Source organism: Suncus etruscus, chromosome 1, assembly GCF_024139225.1.
Source record: "Suncus etruscus isolate mSunEtr1 chromosome 1, mSunEtr1.pri.cur, whole genome shotgun sequence".
NCBI classification, from domain to species: domain Eukaryota; kingdom Metazoa; phylum Chordata; class Mammalia; order Eulipotyphla; family Soricidae; genus Suncus; species Suncus etruscus.
This window is the reverse complement of record NC_064848.1, coordinates 96,460,850-96,483,536: the sequence shown is the minus strand read 5'-3', so window position 1 is coordinate 96,483,536 and position 22,687 is coordinate 96,460,850. Positions and strand designations below refer to the sequence as shown.

Genomic DNA, 22,687 nt, shown 5'->3' with positions numbered 1-22,687 from the left:
GCGCAGGTAAGGCAGGCACCTTACCTCCAGCGCCACCGCCCGGCCCCTCATGCGTGTTTTTTTTTTAAGTCTTGTAAAGTACAAGGAGCTAGGAAAAAAATACATATAACAGGTCATAACAAAAGGTTAAGAAACGAACAAGCTCTTCTGCAAGGAATTCTGAAAGCTCTAGCTGTGTGTTCCAAATCTATATTCTGGCTCTGGTTTCTTCCACCTGGTTTGAATACGGATGGGGACCAAGTTTTGGGTCCTGCAGTTATCAAATTTGTAGAGCTAAAATTGACAAAAGCATTATAGAATACTATGCAAGTATTTTGCCTTCTCTAGTACTTTATTTACAATTCTGTATTTCAAAATACTTCTGGAGTCCATTTTTTTTTTTGAGTCACACCCAGCAGCGCTCGGGTTACCCCTGACTCTATGCTCAGAAATCGCTCCTGGCAGACTCGGGGGACCATATGGGATGCTGGGATTCGAACCACTGTTGTGCATGCAACGCCCTACCTCCATGCTATCTCTCTGGCCCCTGGAGTCCATACTTTTAAAGAAACTTTTGCTTGCAATCCTGACTTCAGAAATGTATGGAGTTTTACTTTTCATAGTATTCATATTTCCCATAGTTAATATAGTAATGCATTCAATTATGGATTTCTGCCATGAAGTCTTTGAGAGACTCTTGTAATAAACTATATAGAGGCATCCTGAATTATGGAGCACGAAAAAACATAAATTCCATGGCAGTTCTACTCAGCCTTTTAAATAAAGGCTTGTATTGTAGTATGTTATTGATGCTCACTCCTGTGTGAACATTCTCATTTCCTTATACTCAAATACAAGGGCCTTGGTGTATATTATTGACATATAAAAATAGCATTTTTTTTTAGGTATCAGCTTTTGAAGTGGACATAGATCTTGGGTTCATAGGGCAACTTTCAAATCTGTCAGAATAGTCATTGCCTGTTGTGTATGTAAATATTTTAGGGGAGTACTATGTTACTCACCCTAACCTGATCAGTGATTGTGCCCTACCCTAGGGTGTGACCTGGCATTCTGCCCCCACCCTAGGGTAGTACCTGATTCTGCTTCCACCATTGGTTGATAGCTGGAAGAGAAAGGCCTCATCCTCCATCCCTCCATCAGTCAACCTCTTCAGGGGCTGACTTGCAACAATTGCCTTCAGTAACCCTTCGTCTCATTCTGCTTTTGGGTCTGTTATGGTTAGTTCACTTAGCTCACTTTCTTTGTCTTTGGTTTTTTGTGGGGTGGAGGGAAGGAGGAATGGTTGTGCACAGGGCTTTACTTCTGGCTGTACTCAAATCTCTCCTGTGGGGTTGGGACCATATGGAGTGCTGGGGATCAAACTTGGTTTGCCAGAGAACAGGGCGAAAGCCCTCCCAGCTGTACTACACTCTTGCCAGGCCACAGACCAAGTGATTGGTGAACTCTGCTCTCCTTAATTTGGCTGCAAGCTTGACACTTTGTCTACAACTGGTTAGCATTTGTGCAACAATAGTATATTGGCAGGAAGTGTAATGTGATATTTTCTTTTACTTTTAGATACTTTTGTGGTTCCACTGATGGTCATACTTCATGAGGTTTCTGTTCACAGCTCTTCATTTTCTAGTTAAGGGAACTCAGAAAAGAGGTGTTTATTTTCAGCTGTTAATTAGCATTCTGTATAAAGCTTTCCTCTTTGGTCATTCATTTACCACCATTTAAAAATACTAATTTCCTTTGCCTGGTCTGTATTGTAAATGGGGGGACATAAATAAATAAATATACTAATTTCCAAACAATATTTTAAAGTTGGAATTTAATTTATGTGTAAATTTTTTAGTTATGCAGTATGCACAAGTAAAATCAAAGTAATTTTTTAAAAAACTTTCCTGAGTATTTCGATTTACAGCATAGTTTTTGAAATAAATCATTTCCTTGCTTGAAATGCCTTGCTTATAACTAATTTTTGTGTATATTTGGGTTTATTTACAGGATTGTAATAATTTCAGTATTTGTTAAGTCAAAAGAAAAAATTATATTCCCTTCCCCTTAAATATCTGACAACTTTTGTTCAGTTTTTCATATGAATTTTCTTGCAAACAGGCCTTAGGTTAGATTTTGTTAAATTTGCTCATTAATCTGGAGATCTGTATTTGTGTACTACGAAATGTAGGAACATGTGTCTGCAGTGTTTGAAGTTTCCTAGTAAAATTATGGTCCTCATAAAGATTTATAGGATGAATTACTGTACAGATATACATTTATTTTCCTTATCGGATTGGGGTGGGGAGTGGAGTGGAGGTTGTACTCTGGGACTATTCCAGTCTCCAGTCCATGTTCAGGAATGGCCTTTGCTGGTGCCAGGGATTTGAGCCATGATCATGGCCATTAAGTCCATGCAAAGCAAGTGACTTAACTCCTGTACCATCCCTCCAGCTCAGGAATTGCATTTTTATGTCTATGCTGTGAAAACCAACAAATCAAATAATCATAAGAGGAGATACATTTTTTCCTCTTAATTATGATCCCAAATTATCACTAAATAAATTACTAGGATTACTAGGCTTTGCCAGTATATTAAATACTTAAGTAACTATTTTTGGTTTTGTTTTTCTTTGGGGGGGGCACATATTGGAACTCAGGGGTTACTCCGGCCTCTACACTCAGGAATTACTCCAGAGGTGTTTAGTGCTATAGGGCTTGCCAAGGATCAAAATCAGGTTGGTGTGTGCATGGTGAATGTCCTATCTTCTGTATTATTGCTCCAGCCCCTACTTAAGTAGTCTTGAAAATTCATGCTTTTAATGTGCTCCCTAACAGGGGCCCTCAAACTTTTTAAACAGGGGTCCAGTTCACTGTCCCTCAGACCATTGGAGGGTCTGACTATAGTAAAAATAAAACTTATGAACGAATTCATATGCACACTGCATATATCTTATTTTGCAATGAAGAAACAAAACAGATACGAATACAATATGTGGCCCGCGGGCCATAGTTTGAGGACCACTGACTAGGATGTTCATAATTTGTATGTAAAGCAAATTGTTAACTTAAAACTACAAATGTTTTTATTTCACTCCATTTTTGTTACAAATGTAATAGATTTTAAAAATCCCTTTGTGTAGGGCGGGAGCAATAGCAAAGTGGGTAGGGCGTTTGCCTTGCATGCGGCCAGCCCTGGCTCTTTTCCCCAGCACATCATATGGTCTCCCAAGTCTTCCTGGAGTGATTTCTTGTTTGTTTGTTTGGTTGGTTTTTCAGCCACACCTAATGACGCTCCTGTCTTGGGGGGGGGGGGACCATATGGGGTGCCGTGGGATTGAGCCGCGGTCTTAAACTAGTGCACACAAGGCAGACTTCTTAGGCTAGCTTGTTTCACTGCTCCAGCCCTGCCAGGAGTGATTTCTGAATGCAGAGCCAGGAGTAACCCCGAGCACTGCTGGTTGTAGTCTGAAAACTGAAAGAAAAAAAAAATCCCTTTGTATATCATTTTTGGTAATGTCTACAGTTCAACTTCAGATAAATAAAAATTAGTATAGATTGAAAAAATTCCCTAGTGTGTATCATTTAAGTTAATGTTTACTGCAATTCAACCTCAGATAAGTTAACGTTATATTTAAGGCTCCCATTTGAAACTTTTCTGAAATCACAGGGTAGATTCTCTAACACAATTTTTTTCTTTTAGTTACTCCAGAGGATTCACAGAATATAGGATGTTCCTACAAAATCTACCTCCACTATTACTTTTGTTCATTTATGAAACGGACAATTCAAGTTTGAGCAAGATAACTTCAGGCTGTGTGGAAGAATTCTGAAGAACCTAATTAACACAGGATGGCCTAGAACCAGTGTTAAGCCTATGACAAGATTCTATTAATTAATGCATCTGTCAGTCTGGTTCTGAATGCCACAGAAAACAGCAAATAGAAGTCCTTTCTTGATTTTGGAAGCATTCACTTGACCGTCCATTCAGCAAGATTGCCTTTTCTAACCTGTTCTGGGAGACATTAATGGAATACAGTCATGTCCACTCAAGAAGAAAGGCAGATCAATACTGAATATGCTGTATCCTTGTTGGAGCAGTTAAAACTGTTTTATGAACAACAATTGTTTACTGACATAGTGTTAATTGTTGAGGGTACTGAATTCCCTTGCCATAAGATGGTTCTTGCAACATGTAGCGCTTATTTTAGGTAAGTACTTTAACCTTGATTCTAATTTTAAATGCATAATGTTAGCTTATTTTAGTATATTACTAGGAATTCTTTTCAATTAAAAGACACATAGAACACTTGATGTTTTTCTTACTTTGTGCTTGCCAAATTTTACCACCTTGCATATATTGAATAAGATTTATGAAAGAAGACTTTAAAAAGGTTCAAATGTAAGAGATTAGTTGAAATTAATATAAAAGTTGTAGTGAGACAAAAATATTCAGAATATGATTTTTGATGAAAATTAATGGAGTAATTTTCTCAAAATAATGGAGTAATATGCTTTTGAGATTTAAAAAATGTAAGTTAGAAAATTGTGGTCATTTGTAAATTTGAGTTTCAGTAGATTTAGTAGTAACTTACAAGTTAAATACATTAGGAACTTTTGTTTCCTTTGCAAAATGTTTCCTGTTTCATTTACTTTTACTGTTTCATTTATGATATATTTTTTTTGGTTTTTGGGTCACACCCAGCGGTGCTCAGGGGTTATTCCTGGCTCCATGCTCAGAAATTGCTCCTGGCAGGCACGGGGGACCATATGGGACGCCGGGATTCAAACTGATGACCTTCTGCATGAAAGGCAAACGCCTTACCTCCATGCTATCTCTCCGGCCCCATTTATGATATTTTTTTAGTCATACCAAATTACTATTCCTTGCCAATTGTAAATAAGGCAAATAATAATGTGAGAACTAACATGCTTTTATTTTACAATAAATCATAATGTTCTGTATGTATACCTTGGAATTTAGAGTTTGACTACATATTTATTGTTCATTAAAAATAAAGCTTGAGGGGCTGGAGATATAGTGCAGTGGTAGGGCGTTTGTCTTGCACATGGCTGACCCAGGACGGACCTGAGTTCGATCCCCGGTGTCCCATATGGTCCCTCAAGCCAGGAGTGATTTCTGAGCATATCATAGCCAGGAGTAACCCCTGAGCGTCACTGGATATGGCCCAAAACAAAACAAAAAAAACCCAACAAAACAAAACAATACATTTCTTTGACCTATTGCAACATATTACCTTTTTTTGTTTTTTGGGCCACACCCATTTGATGCTCAGGGCTTACTCCTGGCTAAGTGCTCAGAAATTGCCCCTGGCTTGGGGGGACCATATGGGACGCCCGGGGCTAGCGCTTACAATGCAGACACCTTACCTCTAGTGCCACCTCACTGGCCCCAACATTTTCTTTTTAAAATAGGTTTTTAATGAATGTTTTATGATACGGTACAGGACGGAACTAACTTGCCCTTCAGTTGAATTTTTACTTAATATTTAAAAGGACAGAATAAAGAAAAATGTTGGGGGCTGGAGTGGTAGCACAGTGGTGAGGTGTTTGCCTTCCACACTGCTGACCCAGGACAGAGGCGGTTCAATCCCCAGCATTCCATATGCCCTGGAGCCAGGGCCAATTTCTGGGTGTAGAGCCAGGAGTAACCTGAGCTCTGCTGGCTGGGTATGGCCCCAAAACAAAAAAGATAATTGTGAGCTGCTAGATTACAAATTTTAATGAATATCAGAAATCAGCAGTGAAAATTGCTGTTGCTCTTGACTGGTAGCTGTAGATAGGGTTATTGTAGGTTTTCAAGGTAAACAAATACACACAAGATGAACTATTTCTCGTTGCTCCATAAATATCTCGTGATAATTATAGATGCTCAGGCCTCATTACAAGTTCTCATGGCCATGCCACAGTTGTTTCTGGTAAGCTTTGAACTTTTTTCAATATTGTTTGATTTGAACTAAGAACTGGGTTTCTTAGTCCTTTTTCTCTTTTGGCGGGGTGAGTGCTGGGGATCACCAACTTTTTCTTACCTTAAATTAGAAAACATTTGCTACCGTTTCTAAACTGTTTGGAGCCAAAGCTATAGTTTAGTAGGTAAAACGTTTGTTTTGCATGCAGCCCAACCTAGGTTTAATCTCTAGTATTCTCTATGGTCCCCGAGCCTGTTATCTCTGACAACAGAGCCAGGAGTAAGCCCTGGGTGTTTCTCAAAATAAAAATAAAACTGTGTGGTTATCAGAATCCTTTGGGTACTTTTACAAACACATGCTTGAAAATTTCAATCCTGAAGTTTCGATTCAGCGGGTCTGAGGTAGGATTTCAGAATTCTTACATTTAAAAGAGACTGAGAGTGCCAGAGTGATAGTTCAGTAGTTAGGGCATTTGCCTTGCACGCAGCCAACTTGGGTTCATTACCTAACATCCTATATGGTCCCCCAAGCTCATCAGGGGTGATTCCTGAGCACAGAGCCAGTAGTAACCCCTGAGCACTGTTGAGTGTATTGGGGGGGGGGGGTGAAGGGAAGGTGTGGCTCTGCAATAGAGCATATGCCTCATATATATGCAGCCCTTCACATTATAGCACTGCATTTAAAAAAAAAAAAAAACATTTCTCGGGCCCAGAGAGATAGCACAGCGGCGTTTGCCTTGCAAGCAGCCGATCCAGAACCAAAGGTGGTTGGTTCGAATCCCGGTGTCCCATATGTTCCCCTGTGCCTGCCAGGAGTTAATTTCTGAGCAGACAGCCAGGAGTAAACCCCTGAGCACCGCCAGATGTGGCCCGAAAACCAAAAAAAAAAAAAACATTTCTCAAGTTACTGTGACAGTCAGTTAACCAGTTACTTTTCTCATTTCTGTTCACTTAGGTGTCATTAAAAATTTAAAGTTAGGTTATTTATTAACAATTCCTGGACCCGGGGCCAGAGAAATAGCATGGAGGTAAGGTGTTTGCCTTGCATGCAGAAGGACGGTGGTTCGAATCCCGGTATTCCATATGGTCCCCTGAGCCTGCCAGGAGCGATTTTTGAGCATAGAGCCAGGAGTAACCCCTGAGCACATCCAGGTGTGACCCAAAAAACCAAACAAACAAACAAAAAAAACAATTCCTGGACCCATTTGTCTCTTTTCTAAAAGAGTTTTAAATCTTTTGGAGGGTGGGGCTTTCATTTTCTGTTGGGGGGGGCAGGGACCACTCCCACTGATTCTCACTCAGCCAGTTAGGCTGTGTGTTGAGTTTGAGACTCTTAAGAACATGGAGCTGTGAGGCCTTATGGTACACAACCCCACAGATGATTACCCCAGCCATCTGTGAATGCTGGATAGAGAAGGGGAGGTACTCTTGTTTTAATTGCCATTAATTATAAACTGATCACCCTTTATTAGAATAGCTTTAGTTTGATGTTTGTAATCATAGAGTAAATCTTTCATAGGTAGTCTACAGGTAATCTTAAGAGTCTAAATTTTAAACCTGTGTGTAAATATGCATATTATGTGTGTATTTTATCTTCATTATCAGGAAGTGACACATGGATCAATATAAAAAGTTTTCTAATTTATTTTGTGATTAAATTCTCTTGCTACTAATTTTTGTTGTTGTTGTTGTTGTTGTTTTTTGTTTTTTTTTTTTTTGGTTTTTGGGTCACACCCGCCAGCGCTCAGGGGTTACTTCTGTCTGTACGCTCAGAAATTGCTCCTGGCAGGCTCGTGGGACCATATAGGATGCTGGGATTTGAACCACCGACCTGCTGCATGCAAGGCAAACGCCTTAACTCCATGCTATCTCTCCGGCCCAAAAGTGCTTATGTTAATTCTTTGATTTACCTTTCCTTTGAGCTTGTGTAACTCTTATTCTCACATAATTTGATATTTCCCAGTGTTCTCCCATTGGATTCTTTAAAGTTTGTACATTTCAGGGCCCGGAGAGATAGCACAGCGGCGTTTGCCTTGCAAGCATCCAATCCAGTACCAAAGGTGATTGGTTCGAATCCCGGTGTCCCATATGGTCCCCTGTGCCTGCCAGGAGCTATTTCTGAGCAGACAGTCAGGAGTAACCTCTGAGCATCGCCGGGTGTGGCCCAAACCAAAAAAAAAAAAAAAAAAAAAAAAAAAGTTTGTACATTTCAGTACTTTTATAAACTTTCTATTGTTCTCTATTAGAAGTTTTGCCTTTGACTTGTCTACAGTTTTTTTTAGTTTTACATTACTAGTTCAGTCCCATCAAGAATCAATGAATTCATACTTACCTGGCAGGGGCGATTCCATGATCACGAAGGTGGTTTCCCCAGGGTGAGGCTTGCCCATTGCACTCCGGGCGTGCTGACCCCTGCGATTTCCCCAAATTTGGGAAACTCGACTGCGTAATTTATGGTAGTGGGGGACTGCGTGCGCGCTCTCCCCTGGAAAAAAAAAAAAAAGAATCAATGAATTCGAAAATGAAAAGAGCCCCTGATAGAAATTTCTACTTTTTGATAGCATCTGTTCTTGGTCTTTAGGAAGCTCAGTTCTTTGACAGTTGCTTTTTAAATCAGTTTTTCTCATCTGCCCTTGTAAAACCTCAGACTATTCTAAGAGGGCCACCGGTAAAAATTATATGAATGGGGTCACTGCATCCTATTGGGCCAACTAGTAGGACAGGGGTCTCAAACTCGCGGCCCCCGGGCCATTTGCGGCCCTCCTTACAACATTTTGTGGCCTGCGGCCAGCCTTCAAATATCGCAGTTTTCGTGATTATTCGCAAAAATCGCAATAAAAATAGCATTAGTAAGAAAAAATCGCATTAAAGGGCCCGGAGAGATAGCACAGCGGAGTTTGCCTTGCAAGCAGCCGATCCAAGGACCAAAGGTGGTTGGTTCGAATCCCGGTGTCCCATATGGTCCCCCGTGCTTGCCAGGAGCTATTTTCTGAGCAGACAGCCAGGAGTGACCCCTGAGCAACGCCGGGTGTGGCCCAAAAACCAAAAAAAAAAAAAAAAAAAATCGCATTAAACATTTGCATACCCTGAGCAGTTCCATTCGGGGTATGCAAATGTTTAATGCGATTTTTTTGTAATTTTTTTCTTACTAATACGATTTTTTATTGCGAATATTAGGTAAGCGAAATCCCTTATGCGGCCCTGCCTCAACCCAACTTTGCCTCCTGCGGCCCCCAGGTAAATTGAGTTTGAGACCCCTGCAGTAGGACGAGAGAGTCATAGGAAGAAAAAGTCAGAAGGGGCCAATTGGAAAAGCGTTGAGAAACACTGTTTTAAGCCATAGTCAACAGGGCCAGGGTGGTAGTACAGCAGGTAGGGCATTTGCCTTGCATGTGACCAACCTAGGTTTAATCCCCACCAGTTCATATGGTCCCCCAAGCCTGCCAGGAGTAAAACAAAACAACACAAAAAAACCCCAAAATCCACCATAGTCAACAGTGTTTCCCATAGTTGGATAAGGCCACTGGATTGTTTCAGGGTTCCGATAGCCTTGTGAACAGTTTGATGAGAGCTTCTGTTCCCTTAAGAACAGAAGGGGAAGGGGCCAGAGCTGGAGCAGTGGTGCAAGCAGTAAGGCATCTGTCTTGCCTGCACTAGCCTAGGAGAGACCATGGTTCCATTCCCCGGCGTCCCATATGGTCCCCCAAGTCAGGAGCGATTTCTGGGCACATAACCAGGAGTAACTCCTGAGCGTCACCAGTGTGGGCCAAAAACAAACAAAAAGAACAGATTGTGTGTGTGTGTGTGATAGCCAGGAGTAACCCCTGAGCGTCACCAGTGTGGGCCAAAAACAAACAAAAGAACTGTGTGTGTGTGTGTGTGTGTGTGTGTGTGTGTGTGTGTGTGTGTTTCCTAAGAAAGGGGCAGCAGTCCAAATAAAATTGGAAACCTCTGGTAAGAACAGATTGTGTGTGTGTGTGTGTGTGTGAGTGATAGCCAGGAGTAACCCCTGAGCGTCACCAGTGTGGGCCAAAAACAAACAAAAGAACAGTGTGTGTGTGTGTGTGTGTGTGTGTGTGTGTGTTTCCTGAGAAAGGGGCAGTAGTCCAAATAAGATTGGAAACCTCCGGTCTAGAATGACCAGTATCAGTGTCATGTATATTATCCAGTTCGCTTACCCTGCTCAGTTTCCCACAGTTAGTAGTCTACTGAAACTTGAAATAAAAACCACTTGACCTTGAAATCTTCTGTTTTCACTCATGCTCTCTTCTTTCCTTTTCAGGTTTCTTTTGGTTATCTCCCATGTCACACTGGCATTTTAAAGAATACTTGCGGGCTAGAGAGACACAGAGAGATAGTATAAAAAGTTGAGCTCTTGCCCTGCATGCAGACAACTTGGGTTCAATCCCTGGTGCTGCAGATGGTTTCCCAGCATATTTAAGAGTGACCTCAGAGTACCAAGACCAGAGTGGCCCCTAAAGAAAAGCATCACTTCTTTTTATGCCTAGGGCGTTTTTGAACACCCTCTTTGCTCGTTACTTTTTTTTTTTTTTTTTTTTTTTGGTTTTTGGGCCACACCCATTTGACGCTCAGGGGTTACTCCTGGCTATGTGCTCAGAAATCGCCCCTGGCTTGGGGGGACCATATGGGACGCCGGGGGATCGAACCGCGGTCCGTTCCTTGGTAGCGCTTACAAGGCAGACACCTTATCTCTAGCGCCACCTTCCCGGCCCCTCGTTACTTTTTTTTATATAGTAATCCTGTGTATTTTGGAAAAAGTGTCTCTAATGTTCATGCCATTCTTCCCTAAGTGCCTGAATCTTAGCCATTTCTTTACTGTTCTTTCTGCGGAGCTATCCCTGTAGTCTCCTTTTACCACTTAGTTGCTTTTGCTATACTTATTATGCTTGACTAATTTTGAGGGGTTTTTTTGGGGGGTTGTCTTTTGAAATTTTTGGTATTTTGCATTGCCAGGAATTGAGCCAAGGGTTTCACAAGATGTGCAAGGCAAGTGCTCTACAGCTGAGCTACTTTCACCGACCCTTGAAATATACCGTATTTTCCTTTCCGGCATATAAGACGACTTTTGAAACAAAAAAAAGTCAACCGAAAACCAGGAGTCGTCTTATACGCTGAGTCAAGGCTGCTCAGACCGCCTCTCTAACTCAGCCAATCCAAGCAGGCTTTTTATGCATGCAAATTAGACAACGTTCTGGACCCGAATCTACTCTGTAAAAAGCCTGCTCAGATTGGCCAGAGTCAGAGAGGAAGTCTATTACAGAATAACCTTTGAACCTTTGCTTGTTGTGATTGGCTCACTGTGGTACATACAGTTGCAGCACAGGAATGTTCTGATACAGCGAATACAGGCCTAAACCTATGTTTTAACTGCAAAATTAGGGGGTCGTCTTATACGCCGGCAAATACCATAGTCTTGACTCCCAGCCTCTTAATCTCAGTAGCATTGTACTGGCCTGGTTTTCTTCCCTGATGAACGTTTCTTTTTTTATTTATATTTGTGGTCACACTGGTACTGCTCAGGATTTATTCCTGGCTCTGTGCTCAGGAATCACCTGGTGGACCCAGGAGAGCACATATATAGTGTTCTCAAACCCTGCTTGGCTGTATGTAAGGCAAGTGCCTCATCTGCTATTACTATTTTTCTGGCCTTGATGAATGTTTCATCCCCCCCTTCTTACCTTTATCTTAGTTTAGCCATTGGGATTATGGATAGGTTTTTTTTTTTTTTTTTTTTTTTTTTTTTTTTTTTTAGAGATTTTAGTCTCCAAATAATATGTTATGATAATGTTTGTCCTTAACACATCATTATAGACGGTTCACAGTGTACTACATTAATCTCTAAATTCAGTACCATATTTTCTGGCGTATAAGACAACCCCCTAATTTTACCGTCTCAGACCATCTTTTCTGTTACTCCATAGTGTCTTGCCGCAGCACAGTTACTGTGTTCCTTGGCAAAGTTTACAACATTCCTGTGCTGCAACTGTATGTACCACAGTGAGCCAATCACAACAAGCAAAGGTTCAAAGGTTATACTGTAATAGACTTCCTCTCTGACTCTGGCCAATCTGAGCAGTCTTTTTACAGTGTAGATTCGGGCACAGAACGTTGTCTAATTTGCATGCATAAAAAGCCTGCTTAGATTGGCTGAGTTAGAGAGGCTATCCGAGCAGTCTTGCAGTGATTGGTGCAGGATCGAGTTGGAAAATTCGTTTTGTGGCAATATCCAGACGATTTTCGTTTAGCGTCATATCGAAACGTTTTTCGGGATATACTCGGTATATATAAGATGACACCCGATTTTTGGTTGACTTTTTTTGTTTCAAAAGTCGTCTTATACGCCAGAAAATATAGTAATATTAAATGCTGGTTATCATTTCCATTTGCCTCAATAGATTAAATGTATTCAACTTGGCCAGGTCGGTAAGAATTGCCTTGCATGTTGCTGACCATTGTTGGATCCCTTACACTGCATATGTTCCCCGTGTACTGAGCAAAGAACTGAGAATCGTCCTTGATCACTGTTGGATGTGGCTCAAACACCAAAATAATGAACATTTATGTATATCTAAAGTTTAATTTATTTTTCCCCTAGATAAAATTTCTGCTTTGGCTGGTAGATAGGACAGTGAATAAGGTGTTTAATGTGCATGCAGCTGACCCAGCTTTTATCCTGCCACCACCTATGGACCATGGGCACCACTAGGGGTGGCTTCAAAACAAAACTAAAATAGGAAACAAAACCAAAAAGTATCTTTTTCTTGACTATATACTTTTATGGTCAGTATCTAGCATTTTTTTCAGGCACTTTTTTTTGGGGGGGTCACACCTGGCAGCGCTCAGGGGTTACTACTGGCTCTATACTCCTATCACGCCTGGCAGGCTCAGGATCATATGGGATGCCAGGATTCAAACCACTGTCCTTCTGCATGCAAGGCAAATGCCTTAGCACCACGCTATCTCTCTGGCCCCTTTTTACTTTTTTTTTTAGGCACTTTTAAATAAACAGATAACTGATTCTTTCCCTATCTACTTTTTTTGTTGTTGTTGTTGGTTGGTTTTTGGGTCACACCCGGTGACGCTCAGGGCTCCTGGCTTTGGGGAACCATATGGGACGTAGGGGTTGTGGGGGGGATTGAGCCCAGGTCTGTCCTGGATTAGCCACATGCAAGGCAAACACCCTATGCTGCACTATCGCTCCAGCCCCAATCCTGTCTACTACTTGTGTCACAGTCCCTGTGCTTAAAGAATCAGTATATTTTAATAGTGCCCCCCCATTTTAATCATATAGCAAAGGTTACTTTTGAATCATAGATTATTGCAGTTGTCTCATAAGTAATTTTCTTCTTTTAGCTTTTTGTTTTTAAGATTTCAACACAGTTGTATAGCTAAAATATCCATTTTATTACACTGATACTTTCAACTCAAAACCTTTCTTGTGCCAGAGCACAAGAAGCTCAGACTTGGGGCCGGAGAGATAGCATGGAGGTAAGGGTTCATTGGTTCGAATCCCAGCATCCCATATGGTCTCGCGCCTGCCAGGGGCGATTTCTGAGCATAGAGCCAGGAGTAAATCCCTGAGTGCTGCTGGGTGTGACACCCTCCTCCCCAAAAAAAAAGAAGCTCAGACTTTTCTCTGTGTTTTTATTTTATTTATTTATTTTGTATTTAGTTTTTTGGGGAGCCACAACTGGCAATCCTTGGGTCACTTCTGGCTCTGCGATCAGAAATTACTCCTGGCAGGCTCTGGGAACCATATGAAATGCTGGGATATTGAACCAGGGTCAGCGGTGTGCAAGGAGAATGCCCTACCGCAGCGATGGCAAATCTATGGTATATGTGCCAGCTTTGGCACGTGAAGGCCTTGCAGCTGGCACACAGGAAGGTCCGCAATTAATAAATTTATAAAATTTATAAAGAGTTTTTAGATACTAAAATCTTGTTATTAAGATTTAGTTGACGTGCTGGCACTTTGAGGAAATTCTTTGGTTTTGTGTGGCAGTTTGGGCAGTTGGGCTCAAAAAGGTTAGCCATCACTGCCCTACCCAACTATTTCAAAAGTTCTTGTTAGTCTTTCTGCTTTACTTTTGCACCTGTTCGCCTGATCCCTGCTGTTTAGCAATGCCCCATAAGTAAAAAAAAAAAATATTTGGGGGGCACACCCAATAGTGCTGGGAGGATCATAAGAGGGTGCCAGGTACTAAACCTCGAGTGACTTCATGCCAGGCAAGTGCCCAGCTTTCTATACTATTATTCTGGACCCTCACAAAAAACTCCTTTTGTGTACTACTATGAATCCCAATTTTATTTTGAATCTTCTGTTCACTATAGGCGTTTTCCCTCTGATTTGCATGCTTACATTCTTTCATTATTGTTTTATTTACCTTACATATTTACCTTCTGCTCTTCTACTTGAAGGTCCATTGATTCCTGTACTATAATTATTTTCTGAAAATTACCTTTGTTTCATAGTATTAGAGCTTCCCAAACTTCAGAACCCTCTTGTTCCAAACTTACATTTCCTTTTTTCAAAAGGAAAATAACTTTGAGCTGTAGCTCAAAGGACTGAGCACATCTTTGCATGGGTTAAGCCTAGACTTGATCCTTGGCACATGGTTCCCTGAGTGCTGCTGGAGTGACCTAAGCACAAAGCTGCCATCAGTGTCTTTGATTGTAAAGCATTAGTGCACAAAGAACCAGTGCGCCCCAATTTCATCCAAGGCTACTCTCACATGTTCTTCCATTTGTATCATTCCATTGTCATCTGTGCTGGGAGTGGAGGAGGCTTCACCCATTATAGGAAACATTGCACTAAATAAACACTTAAACTTTACTTTTCTCCTATTCTAGGGCGATGTTTATGAGTGGATTGAGTGAAAGCAAACAGACACATGTACATCTGAGGAATGTGGATGCAGCCACCTTACAGATAATCATCACTTACACATACACGGGTAATTTGGCAGTGAATGACAGTACTGTAGAACAACTTTATGAAACGGCTTGTTTCCTCCAGGTAAGCAGCTTTGTCCTTGACTTTGTACACTTGATTCTGTCTTAATTTTTGTAGAAGCATTTCATCAGTGTTACTTATATCTTTATACTTTTATTATTGCAAGTTTTAGGAGGTAAAACTTTTCTCTTTAAAATGTATTCTAAGGTAGGAAGTTTTCCTTGCATACAGCCTTCCTGGGTTCAATCCCCAGCATCCCATATGGTCCCCAAGGCCCTGCCAGGGGTGATCCCTGGGCACTAAGCAGAATAACCCATGAGTATCAGTGGGTGTGGCCCTAAAACAAAACAAAGAAATATTTGCAGCTGGAGCAATGGGACATGTGTGGGACATGTGCCTTGCACAAGGCTGACCCAAGTTTGATCCTTAGTGCACCTCGTATGGCCCCCTGAGCCTGCCAGGAATCATTTCTGGGTGCAGAGCCAGAAGTAACCTCTTGAGCACCACTGGATGTGCCCCCTAAAAAAGGTATTCCTAAAGAGCCAGAATAATAGTATAGTGGACAGTTGCCTTGCTTCTGGATAAACCAGGATTAATTATTAGTATCTCATCTGGTTCCCTGGGCACTGCTGGTTGTGGCCCAAAAATGCAGGAAAAAAAAATACAGCCTCTATCATTTCTCTCTACCCAAAAAAAAAACCCAGTAGAATCTATCAATAAATAAATTTTAGCATGGGAAATTAATATAAAAGATAGTTAAATTTCATATTAGTTTCACAACCTGCTTTAAAGGCCTGAGATTTTTTTTAATTTTTTTTTATTTTTGGTTTTGGATCACATCCGACAGCTCTCCTGGCTCTATGCTCAGAAATCGCTTCTAGCAGGCTGGGGGACCATATGGGATGCCAGGATTCAAACCAAAGTCCTTCTGCATGCAAGGCAAACGTCCTACCTCCACGCTATCTCTCCAGCCCCATGAAATTTTTAAGTTCAAGTAATGTGTTTTTTTTTTCAAGTGATGTTTTAACAGTATTAAAATTTGTTTTAATTTTGTGAAACACAAAATAATGAGTAACACTTTATTAATTATGGAAACATAGCTAACATTGCTTGCAGACCACCAGGTTACATTAATGCAGTAATTTTTGTTTTGCCACACTTACTGTGCAGGGGGCTATCCCCAGCTCTACATTCACTCAGAAGTGACCCTGGCAGTTGCTATATGTTGGCTGCATGCTATAAGTGCTTTACTTCTGTAAGTATTGTCTTTGGCTATGATGTTCTAAATGTTTATACAGAAAATGTACTTTCCACAAAAGCTCATGATTACACATTACCACTGTGCTATCTCTCCGGCCCCTAAAGCTCATAATTCTTAAGAAAATTATTAAGGGGCCAGAGCTATAGCACAGTGGTATTGGGCATTTGCCTTGCATGCTGCCTACTCAGGATGGGCTCGGGTTTATCTTCAGTATCCCATATAGTACCCCAAGCCTGCCAGGAGCGATTTCTGAGCGCAGAACCAGGAATAATCTCTGAGCACCACCGGTTGTGGCCCGAAAACAAAAGAAAAGAAAAAATAAACTATTAAGTTAAATATTTATAGTAGCCATATTTCAAATATGAAAATACTTTAAATTTTAAAAGGCTCATAATAGTATCTTTTGCCTATTAGGAAAGATTATTTTGTGATTCAGAAACAACTTACTCCAAGGAGAAAACCTTCATAATAAAAATTTTAATTTTGCTGGTGGTTTTGACACTGGCTAATGCAAAGAACAGGGTGGAACTCTGGTGACCAGAACTCAGTTCTAATGCTTTTTTTTTGGGGGGGGGGGGTTTAGGGTCACACCCACCAGTTCAGTGGTTACTCCTGACTCTATGCTCAGAAATAGCTCCTGGCAGGCTCAGGTGACCATATTGGGATGCCGGGATTCAAACCACCAGCCTTCTGCATGAAAGGCAAACGCCTTACCTCCATGCTATCTCTTCAGCCCCTTAAGCTGTTTTTCTTTTTAGATCTTTTTTTTTTTTTTAACTTTTAAATCTATAGTGTCTTACATAGTTTATAATTTTGAGGACTTTGGGCATAGTCATTTTCTAACGGTCTAGAATCAAAGGACTGACTTTGATTCAAACTCTTAAAAGAAATGCATCTAGTGTGCTCTCTTCATTGTTGTGACTTGCCATTAGCTTTTAATAAAAAGTCAAGAACTGAAAATAGGTACTTAATCAGAATTGCTATTAAAAAATTAAGGGAATTGGGGCCGGAGAGATAGTATGGAAGTAAAGCGTTTGCCTTGCATGCAGAAGGTCAGTGGTTCGAATCCCGGCATCCCATATGGTCCCCCGAGCCTGCCAGGAGTGATTTCTGAGCGTAGATCCAGGAGTAACCCCTGAGCGCTACCAGGTGTGACCCAAAACTAAAAAAAAATAAATAAATAAAAATAAGGGAATTGGGGCCAGGGCACAGAAATTAGGGTGTTTGCCTTGAATAGGCCAACCTGGGTTTGATCCCCGGTAACCTATGAGTTCTACTGGGTGTGGCCCCAACCTCATTCCCCCGGAATTTAAAGAAATTTGAATTCTGGAATAATTAGGTAGAGTCACTATAGTTTATTTTCCTTTCTTCTATTATTAAACTCCTGTACATGTACTTGACTGTGTGATAAAGGACTTAAGAATATGTTGCCTTGGGCCCGGAGAGATAGCACAGCGGCATTTGCCTTGCAAGCCTATCTAGGACCAAAGGTAGTTGATTCGAATCCCAGTGTCCCATATGGTCCCCCGTGCCTGCCAGGAGTTATTTCTGAGCAGACAGCCAGGAGTAACCCCTGAGCAACGCCGGGTGTGGCCCAAATCCCCCCCCCCCCCAAATTAAAAAAAAAAAAGAATATGTTGCCTTGACTATCATGGATTAGGACATTTTATGACTACAAGATGACTTTCACTAGTGACACAAGAAACGAATTTTAGGTGCTGGAGTGGTGGCGCATCAGTAGGGCTTTTGCCTTGCAAGCAGCTGACCTAGGACCGACCGCAGTTCAATCCCCTAGCATCCCATATAGTCCTCCGAGCCAGGAGCGATTTTTCAGCACATAGCCAGGAGTAACCCCTGAGCGTCACAGGGTATGGCCCAAAAACAAAAAAAAAAAAAATGTTTTATATGCCAAATACTGGACTAATGTTTTATATTGCTTTTCAGTATAAGTTTAAGTTAAGTTGTTAACTTATTATTCCACATTTTATGTAAGCGAACACTGAGCCTTAAGAAAGTAGAGCTACTTGCTTAATGCTGTATGATGTTAGTAGTAGATATTCAAACTTAACTAGTAATGTACTGTTACTGCACTTGAGATGATGGGTATCAATCCTGACAGGGCTTGAAGGATTATATGTGGTATCAGAGTTTAAACCCTGGTCAGCCACTTGCAAGGCAAGTCCTTACCTACTGTACTACTGCTACTGCTCTAGGCCCTACTTTTCCTTTTTCTTTTTTTATTGTGGGAGGAGGCACATTAATACTCAGGGGTTACTCTGGCTCTACACTCAGAAATTACTCTTGGCAGTGCTTGAAGGACTTATGGGATTGCTGGAGAGTAAACCTGGGTTGGCCATCTGCAGGTACTATTGTCTCCCACAAACACACACACACTTTGAAAAACAGACAAATTGGAGACAAAAGCTAGTATGTAGGTAGGGCTCATCTTAAGTAACAACCTAGTGTAGTTACCAATCCAACATTGTCCTCAGAGCAGCCCTACAAGCTCCTAACCATAATAGGGTGGCTGGGATCAGTAGTAGCACATCCTCAGGCCCTTGCATTGAACCATTAGCCTATTTGACCAAAAAGTCATTGGGATCCTCGAACTTCTGGAACACTGCCATAGAGACGAGACTAAATACACACACATACACACACTCACTGCCATAGAGACTAGACAAAATACACACACACACACACACACACACACACACACACACACACACACACACACACACACCAACCACACCACACCAATAGAAAAAAAAGTTCAAATTTTTTCACGTTCAAAAATGCGTAAGTTTTCTTCTAATTTTATTTTTGGGGCCAGAGGATAGTATGTTTGTCATGCACCTAGCCAACCTGGGTTTGATCCCTAGTACTGTATTCAGCTCTGCAGACCTACCAGGAGTGATCCCTGAGTACAGAGTCAGGAGTAAACCCTGAGCACAGTTGGGTATGTGGAGCCTCCCAAAACAACCCAAAATTATTATTGGAAAACATTTCTTTTTTTTTTTTTTTTTTTTTTTTTTTTGGTTTTTGGGCCACACCCGTTTGACGCTCAGGGGTTACTCCTGGCTATGTGCTCAGAAATCGCCCCTGGCTTGGGGGGACCATATGGGACGCCGGGGGATCGAACCGCGGTCCGTTCCTTGGTAGAGCTTACAAGGCAGACACCTTATCTCTAGCGCCACCTTCCCGGCCCCTGGAAAACATTTCTTAACCTAAACAAAATGTATCTGAAAATAAAAACTGCAGTATAGGTAACTGATTCATATACCTATAATTTTTTTTGGGGGGGGGCACACTCATTGATGCTCAGGGATTACTCCTGACTATGCACTCAGAAATCACTCCTGGCTTGGGGGACAATATGGGACACCGGGGGATTAAACCAGGGTCCATCCTAGGTTAGCGTGTGCAAGCCAGATGCCCTACCACTTACTCCACCCCTCTGGCCCCATATACCTGTATTTTACATGTCCTTTTTGTATAAATGAACTCATTTTTCTTCCCCATTTAGGTAGAAGATGTGTTACGACGTTGTCGAGAATATTTAATTAAAAAAATTAATGCAGAGAATTGTGTGCGATTATTGAGTTTTGCTGATCTGTTCAGCTGTGAAGAATTAAAACAAAGTGCTAAAAGGATGGTGGAGCATAAATTCGCTGCTGTTTATCACCAGGAAGCTTTCATGCAACTGTCACATGACCTACTGATCGACATTCTCAGTAGTGACAATTTAAATGTAGAAAAGGAGGAGACAGTTCGTGAAGCTGCTATGCTGTGGCTAGAATATAACACAGAATCACGATCCCAGTATTTATCTTCAGTTCTTAGCCAAATCAGAATTGATGCACTTTCAGAAGTAACCCAGAGAGCTTGGTTTCAAGGTTTGCCGCCCAATGATAAGTCTGTAGTGGTTCAAGGTCTCTATAAGTCCATGCCCAAGTTTTTCAAACCAAGATTGGGGATGACCAAAGAAGAGATGATGATTTTCATTGAAGCATCTTCAGAAAATTCGTGTGGTCTTTACTCTTCTGTCTGTTACAGCCCTCAAGCAGAAAAAGTTTACAAGCTCTGCAGCCCTCCAGCTGATTTACATAAAGTTGGGACTGTTGTAACTCCTGATAATGACATCTACATAGCAGGTGGTCAGGTTCCGCTAAAAAACTCAAAAACAAATCACAGTAAAACAAGCAAATTTCAGACTGCCTTCAGAACCGTGAATTGCTTTTACTGGTTTGATGCACAGCAAAATACCTGGTTTCCAAAGACACCAATGCTCTTTGTCCGCATAAAACCATCTTTGGTTTGCTGTGAAGGCTATATCTATGCAATTGGGGGAGATAGTGTTGGTGGAGAGCTGAATCGGAGAACTGTGGAGAGATATGACACAGAGAAGGATGAGTGGACAATGGTTAGCCCTTTGCCTTGTGCTTGGCAGTGGAGTGCTGCAGTTGTGGTTCATGATTGCATTTATGTCATGACACTGAACCTTATGTACTGTTATTTCCCAAGGTCTGACTCATGGGTGGAAATGGCCATGAGACAGACAAGTAGGTCCTTTGCTTCAGCTGCAGCTTTTGGTGATAAAATTTTCTATATTGGAGGGTTGCATATTGGTACCAATTCTGGCATAAGACTTCCCTCAGGCACGGTCGATGGATCTTCAGTAACTGTGGAAATTTATGATGTGAATAAAAATGAGTGGAAAATGGCCGCCAATATCCCTGCAAAGAGGTACTCGGACCCCTGTGTTAGAGCTGTTGTGATCTCCAATTCTCTGTGTGTGTTTATGCGAGAAACTCACTTAAACGAGAGAGCTAAGTATGTCACCTACCAATATGATGTGGAACTGGACCGGTGGTCTTTACGGCAGCATATATCTGAACGTGTTCTGTGGGACATTGGGAGAGATTTTCGATGCACTGTGGGGAAACTTTATCCATCCTGCCTTGAAGAATCCCCATGGAAACCACCAACTTACCTTTTTTCACCAGATGGGACAGAGGAGTTTGAACTGGATGGAGAAATGGTTGCGTTGCCACCTGTATAGTTCAGGGAGTTCATGCCTGTTTAATGTGCTTTGTCATTTACTTTGCTAAATAAGAAAGGCTATGAAAGGACTAAATAGGAGTACATAAAAGTCTATCTTTGATAAATTTTATTTTTATGCCTTACTTAATATTTGCATCAGTATAATATATATCAGTGAGTCTTACAGAAAGATATTCTTCCATAATAGAAAATAGATTCTCCAATAATTGAGAAACTTTTATGTGTATCATGAGAACATAAGAATCTGGATTATCTAATAACATTGTTAACCCTGTGTATGTACAGTTCAAAAAAGTCACTTATTAAAGTAGCTTCCTGTTCCTAGTGTGGTATATCGCAAATTGTGCTAAAGTTTTTTTAGTATATGTATTTCATTCTTGTGCTTCTGTTCTGAAGTCCTGGAATAATTTTTTCAGTGTAATTAATTCAGCTGCACTTAACACTAATGTCCATGTCAGTATAGAATTGTTTAAATCTTAGAGTTGAGGAAGATCTTCCATTTCATGATATTACAGGGACAGCTAAGACTGCAGGATCAGTCTATACTATTAGGTGCATGTATTCCCTTTTCACTAACTTATACTTGTCTATCTAGAATACAGGTCTTCCAATCAGCTGGTCATTTGCCAGGTGTGGGCTTAAGTTGCTGGGCTTGCAGTAAGAATTGTGAGTCCCTCATTGTGCGGGTCAGGGTGGAGCTTTAACCTAAATGCTCCACTTTCTGTATTACATTAACATTGATTCATGCATATACCTACCTGCTGCTGATGTATTTCTCCATCTTCAAGAGTTAGAGTGGGTTAACCAGGTCATTCACATCTTAATTTAATAACAAGCATTACTGTAGAGTGATTGTGTATAGATATCCATTAGCTGTCCGGGTATGTTTCTTTAGCCTGTTGTGTATGTGTGTGGGGGGTGGGTAGGATGAGAATGGTGAACTGTTCAGGAATTCTCTGCACTAGCTGTGTAGAAGAGCAGCTCAGCAGTGCTGCTCCGGCATTAACCCAGGAACCACTAGCAGTGGCGGGCGTCGCCAAGCTAACCTGAGCACAGGTGCTTCATGACAAACATCACTAGCATGTTCAACTGCATAATGTTCTGGCACTGTATTTTGAATGACATTAATTTATTAAATAAATTGCATATATTCAACACCTGTTTTTGTTTTGTGGTGGGATCGGTATAAATGGTATGCTTTATGAGTTTTAATTTCAGTGGATCAGTTTAACTTGTTATATATGTGATTTCTTTGGAGGGAGGGGGAATTAAAGTGTTTACTGGACTTAACAAAGAAGCTTCTGGTGAGTGAACTCAGTACATGCGGTTTCAGTAAAATGGTAGGTAGAAGCCAGTGGGGAAAAGAAAAGAGATAGAAGGGGAAAATGAAAACCCCTTTCTAAGTTCTGTATCATGGAGGGAATGCAGTGAGGTACTTAAGGGTATGTATACAGTGGTATCCTCCACCCCCAACTTTCCA

The 22,687-nt window shown here is 41.2% G+C and overlaps 1 protein-coding gene and 1 non-coding gene across 3 annotated transcripts in view; both read left to right on the top strand.

Annotated features, from left to right (window-relative positions):
* KBTBD2 (kelch repeat and BTB domain containing 2) overlaps positions 1–22,364 on the top strand; it is a 73,355-nt gene extending 50,991 nt beyond the window's left edge. For both annotated transcript variants that reach the window (XM_049768964.1, XM_049768972.1), the window contains 3 exons: positions 3,683–4,190; positions 14,780–14,945; positions 19,670–22,364. In XM_049768964.1, the coding sequence (XP_049624921.1) occupies positions 4,021–4,190; positions 14,780–14,945; positions 19,670–21,205 (1,872 nt within the window). In that variant the 5' untranslated portion in view covers positions 3,683–4,020 and the 3' untranslated portion in view covers positions 21,206–22,364. The remainder of the gene's footprint in view (positions 1–3,682; positions 4,191–14,779; positions 14,946–19,669) is intronic.
* Positions 8,233–8,396, top strand: LOC126026305 (U1 spliceosomal RNA). The gene has a single exon (XR_007501603.1). It is a non-coding gene; the product is annotated as a U1 spliceosomal RNA (small nuclear RNA).
* Positions 22,365–22,687: the final 323 nt, after the last annotated feature.